This window comes from Gracilinanus agilis, chromosome 2 (genome assembly GCF_016433145.1).
Source record: "Gracilinanus agilis isolate LMUSP501 chromosome 2, AgileGrace, whole genome shotgun sequence".
NCBI lineage: Eukaryota > Metazoa > Chordata > Mammalia > Didelphimorphia > Didelphidae > Gracilinanus > Gracilinanus agilis.
This window is the reverse complement of record NC_058131.1, coordinates 523,687,930-523,693,929: the sequence shown is the minus strand read 5'-3', so window position 1 is coordinate 523,693,929 and position 6,000 is coordinate 523,687,930. Positions and strand designations below refer to the sequence as shown.

The 6,000-nt window shown below is 40.5% G+C and overlaps 1 protein-coding gene across 1 annotated transcript in view; it reads right to left on the bottom strand.

Annotated features, from left to right (window-relative positions):
- Positions 1 to 6,000, bottom strand: part of LOC123234061 (dual oxidase 2-like) — a 35,870-nt gene that overhangs the window by 11,760 nt on the left and 18,110 nt on the right. The window contains exons 22-23 of the mRNA XM_044660007.1: positions 4,601 to 4,776; positions 1,479 to 1,548 (exon numbers count right to left, since the gene is read on the bottom strand). Of these exons, the coding sequence (XP_044515942.1) occupies positions 1,479 to 1,548; positions 4,601 to 4,776 (246 nt within the window). The remainder of the gene's footprint in view (positions 1 to 1,478; positions 1,549 to 4,600; positions 4,777 to 6,000) is intronic.

Here is a 6,000-nt window from a genome sequence, read left to right as displayed (position 1 = left end):
CTCTCTCTCTCTCTCTCTCTCTCTCTCTCTCTCTCTCTCTCTCTCTCTGTGTCTCTCTCTCTCTGTCTCTCTGTCTCTCTCTCTCTCTCTCTCACACACACACACACACACACACACACACAGAGTTAGGTTTTTCAAGGCTCAAGAGCTCCAGTTGAAGGTTCCAAGACTTACTTCTTGACAAACCTATTCCTTGTCCCAGTGCTGCCAGGGTCTGAGGTCTCTGAGGATAAAATCTCAACTCCATTGGAGTTCATGCTGTGCAAAGAACAAAGGGATATATATATATATATATATATTAGAGATATATTATACATATAATATATAAATATATATATAATAGAAATGTATACTATTTATATATATAAAAGATAGATAAAGGGGGGAAATTATATACATACATATATGTCTCTTTTAGAGACATGAGTAGGATAGAGTTAGGGTGGGGATGAAGGAGGAGGAGGAAGGAATGGAAAATCTTATATCAACTCTGGCCCTGATTCCAGGTTCTGATCAGAAATTTGAAAGTGGGAGAGGCAATATATAAATAAATTTGGAATCTTGCTCCTCCTTCCTGCCATGATCCCGTCCATCTACTTGATCTTGTAATAATGAAAGGGAGAAAGATTTAAAATGGGATAGGGGTGGTGGTGGACCAGAACAGTGTGCTGGCAAATGTTTCCCAACTGGCTCTCCACGAGAAAAATGTAGCTTGACATACTTTTAAGCTTAATCTGCATTATTAACATTTTTCTAACATTTCCCTAGGCTTAGATAATCAACAAAACAATAAACCAAGCCCTAATTTATAGCTTGCTGATTTCCTTGATATTTATTGAAAATTTAACAACTGGCTCTCAGAGCCAGTAAGATCTGGCTCTGGCATACTGCTGGAGGATGGGTGAGGAGGGGAAACAGAAAGACCTTGCAATTAGACCTGGAGACAGTAGAGAGTAGTGATCAGAGTCCTAAATTTGGAATCAACAGATCTGGGTTTGAATTCTGCCACCTGGGTGATCATAGCATCATGGCTTTTAGAGCTAGAAGGGGTCTAAGGGATAATAGGGTCCAACCTCATTTTACACATGAGGAACCTGGGGTTCAGAGAACATCAGGTATAGGTGAGAGAGAGCTAGGATTTGAATCCAGGTCTTTTGTTTTCAAAACCAGTGCTTTCTACTACCCTGCCTTAACTTTCAGCAAGTCATTTACCATCTCCAGGCTTCCAATTCCTCACCTACAAAATAAAGGTAATGGATTAGATGATCAAAGATGTCATTCTCTTCCAATGCTAAATCCTATGGACCAACACTATGAGGTGCTGGGGACCTGAAAAGGGATATAATCTTGCTGCTTCCCTAGAGGGTGATTTAGCTGTCTCCACTTTCCTATGCAGTGAAGAAACTGCAGGTGGTAGTTCAGGAAAGATCACTGAACCCAACATTAGCGACATCCCATAGCCCTGGTCCCTTGCTCACCCTCCTGTACGTTTTTTGCTGATGAAAGAAACTCGGTTGCTGATATTCTGCTTAAAGATATCTGGAACACCTGAGGAGGAAAACAAGCAAATGAACAAGTTTCCCTGGGGCTCAGACCAAGACAGATATGGGGATAAGTAGCCAGGGGAGGAAATTTTTCTCTCTGGACCCAAGTTATGTCCAACTGAAAAAATGACTGAACAAAACTCCAGAAAGAGAAATTTGATCCCATTTGAGGGTTTCTTGGCAGAGATACAGAGTGTTTTGCCATTTCCTTCTCCAGCTCATTTTACAGATGAGGAAACTAAGCAAATAGGGTAAGTGACTTGCCCAAGATCACATAGCTACTAAATGTCTGAGGTCCAGATTTTTAAAAAACTCTTACCTTCTATCTTAGAATCAAAACTAAGTATTGGTTCCAATGCAGAAGAGTAGTAAAGTCTAGGCAATTAGGGTTAAGTGGTTTTATAGATGAGGAAACTGAGACAAACAGGGTTAAGTGACTTGCCCAAGATCACATTTCTTACTAAGTGTCTGAGGTCCAGATTTATTTTAAACCCTTATCTTCTGTCTTAGAATCAATACTAAGTATTGGTTGCAAGGCAGAAGAGTAGTAAAGGTCAGGCAACTGTGGTTAAATGACTTTACAGATGAGGAAACTGAAGTAGGCAGAGGTCAAGTGACTTGCCCACAGATACATAGCTAGTAAGTATCTAAATAAAGCCTAATTTGAACTCAGGTCATCTTGTCTCCTTACACTCTCTCCCCAGTATCACCTAGTTACTCTTTCAAGAGACCTTAAGAGAAAATGGTCATACAGAGCACGTAACTAAGATCTCTCTTACCATTTTATATATATACATAAATATACATTTTATATGTGTGCATATGTAAAAGTATGTCACAGAGCTAGGAAATGTCTGAATCCTGATTTGAATCTAGGACCTCCTGTCTCCAGACCTGGCTCTCTATCCACTGGACCACTTAGCTGCCCCTCTGTGGTCAGATTTGAACTCTAGGTCATGTACACTAAGCATTGCACTACCGACAGTATTTCCTCAAGCTCTTCTAGGGTAGATCATTCTCTAATGACAATAATGATGGTGGACATTTTTATGGTTTGCAAAGCACTTTAATATTTAATGTTAATAATAAATAACAAAAATGAATCATTTTAGTATATCTCATTTTATCCTCACAGTTTTGTGCAGTAGGCATTATTGTTTTTTCATATTAGTCACATTATGAAAGAAAATAGAAAAAGTTTTTAAAAAAGAACAGTCTGCTTTGAGCTGCATTCAGATTCCATAAGTTCTTTCTCTGGAAGTAGATAGTATTTTTCAGCATAGATTGGTAAGTACTGTTATTGTCCCCACTTTACAGGTAAGGAAACTAAAGTCAAGGGAAGGTGAGACTTTTGGAGAGGTAGGGATCATAGAACTAGTAAATGTATATGAGGCAGGATTTGAACTCATGTTTTCCTGACTCAAATTTGCAGCACTGTTTTCACCTCGCTACCTTCTCTGTTGTTTGTAACCTGGCCATGTCTAAATCTTTTACTCTAAGCAGGCATTCTTACCCTGGACACCAGGAACATGATTTTAATATTTTGGTAACTATATTTAGCAGAATTGGTTTCCCTTGCCATCCTTTGTATTTTATTTTATGCATTTCAAAGGCATCTTTCTGAGAAGGGGTCCATAGGCTTTCCCAAACTGCCAGAAGGGTCCATGGCACAAATAGAGGTTAAGAATCTGGGTTCTACTGGAAGAACCTCCATGAACTGATGCAGAGTGAAATGAACAGAACCAGGAGAACATTGTACACAGAGAGTGAAACATTGTGGAATGATCGAATGTCATGGACTTTGCTACTAGTAGCAATGCAATGATCCAGGACAATCCTGGGGGATTTATGAGAAAGAAAACTAGCCACATTCAGAGAAAGAACTGTGGGAATAGACATGCAGAAGAAAAACATATGACTCATCACTTGTTTATATGGGTGCTTGACTTGGGGTTTTGGTTTTAAAAGTTGCTCTATTGCAGAAATGAATAATATGGAAGTAGGTATCAAGTGATAACACATGCATAACCCAGTGGAATTGCTTGTTGGCTCTGGGAGGAGAGAGGGAAGAGGGGAGGGAGAAAAAAAAGAATCCTATAACCATGGAAGAATATTTTTTTAAATCACTCTAGACAATTTAAAAAACCCTGGGTTCTAGAGAGTAGAGTGGAGTCTCCTCACTTCTGTTTCCCCAAAACCAATCCTGACCCAAGCCAAAGTTTTCTCTCATAGGCTTCTATTTGCCCTATAATTCTCTTACCAGTCATGTCCTCAGTGATCCTCCCTGGTATCACTCCCAATTTCGCATGGGTGAATTGGAAGAGATAAAATTTGAGCCCAAATCTTCCCATTTCAAATCCAATATTTTTCCATGCACATATACACACATATACATACACACATACATATCTAAATAAATTATATATTTAAAAATATGTATGTATGTATATACGTATACAAAATGACAAAGTGACAAGAGAGATCTTAGTTGCATCCCTTTGCATGACCATTTTCTCCTTAGATCTCTTGTTCTCAAAGGGTAATGAGGTGGTACTAGGGATAGAATGTTAGAAGACAAGAAGACCTGAGTTCAAATCAGGCTTTAGATACTTACTAGCTATAGACCCTGAGCAAGTCACTTAACCACTGCCTGCCTCAGTTTCCTCACCTATAAATGGAAATAATAATAACACCCACCTTCCAGAATTTTTGTGAGGATCAAATGAGAGAATGGTTGTAAAATGCTTAACAGAGTCTCTGGCTTATAGTAAGTGCCATATAAATGTTAGCTATTATATTTTTTAAATCGTAATTTCCATCTTAGAATCAATATTGTATATTGGTTCCAAGGCAGAAGAACAGTAAGGGATAGGCAATTGGGTTGAGTGACTTGCCCAGGGTCACATAGCTAGGAAGTGTCTGAGGCCAGATTTGAACCCAGGATCTCTTGTCTTCAGGTCTGGCTCTCAAACCACTGAGCAACCCAGCTGCCCCAATGCTAGCTATTATCATTATGATGATGATTCCTTCTGCTTCCTTCTCTCCTCATCAATTACCTTTCACACAAAGCTGAGTGAAGCGGAGCTCGCTGTCGTGGTCCCTCAGCATGAAGTGGAAGTCCTCCCAGGTCAGCTCCTCCTTGTCTTGGAAGCCAGATTCTCGGAACATGGACTCCACCACCTCAGCTAGCTGGTCTTTGGACAGGCAATTGTTGGAGATCTCGATGAAGGACCTGATTAAGAACAGAGCAAGAGGGCCAGAAAGTGAGCAGCCACCCAGTGTGGTCGGGCTCCAGTCAGGCCAGATTGATCATATTCGGGGCAGGGCGGGCAGACCAGAGGATTAGCTTATGCGTTGTCCATGACCTAGGAAGCAGGATTGAGAATGTAAATGTTAAAAAGTCTGTAGTTGACACTAAGCTGGGTGGGGTTACTAACTTGCTAAGCTCAGAATGCTGGAACTGAACTAAAAGTGACCTTGACCGCCTGGAGAAATAGTCCATATAAAATGCCCAGAAGAGGGGGCAGCTGGGTAGCTCAGTGGATGGAGAGCCAGCTCTAGAGACAGGAGGTCCTGGGTTCAAATCTGGCCTCAAACACTTCCTAGCTGTGTGACCTTGGACAAGTCACTTAACCCCCATTGCCTAGCCCTTACCACTCTTCTGCCTTAGAACCAATACACACATTCCCCAATTTGGGCAAGGGACATGAATAGGCAATTTTCAGGTAAAGAAATCAAAAGTATCAATAAGCACATGAGAAAGCGTTCTAAAGCTCTTATAATTAGAGAAATGCAAATCAAAACAACTCTGAGGTACCACCTCACACCTAGCAATTGGCTAACATGACAGCAAAGGAAAGTGGTGAATGTTGGAGGGGATGTGGCAAAATTGGGACTTTAATGCATTGCTGGTGGAGCTGTGAATTGATCCAATCATTCTGGATGGCAATTTGGAATTATGCTCAAAGAGCACTAAAAGCTGCCTGCCTTTTGATCCAGCCATACCATTGCTGTGTTTATACTCCAAAGAGATCATAAGGAAAAAGACTTGTACAAAAATATTTATAGCCGTGCTTTTTGTAGTGGCAAAAAACTGGAAAACGAGAGTCAATTGGGGAATGACTGAACAAATTGTGGTATCTGCTGGTGATGGAATACTATTGTGCTCAAAGGAATAAAGAACTGGAGGAATTCCACGTGAACTGGAAAGACCTCCAGGAATTGATGCAGAGTGAAAGGAGCAGAGCCAGAAGAACATTATACACAGAGACCGATACACTGTGGTAAAATAGAATATAATGGACTTCTGTACTAGCAGCAGTGCAATGACCCAGAGCAAAGCTGAGGGACTTATGAGAAAGAAAACTAGCCACATTCAGAAGAAGAACTGTGGAAGGAGAAACACAGAAGAAAAACAACTGCTTGAATACATGAGTTGATGGGGATATTATTGGGG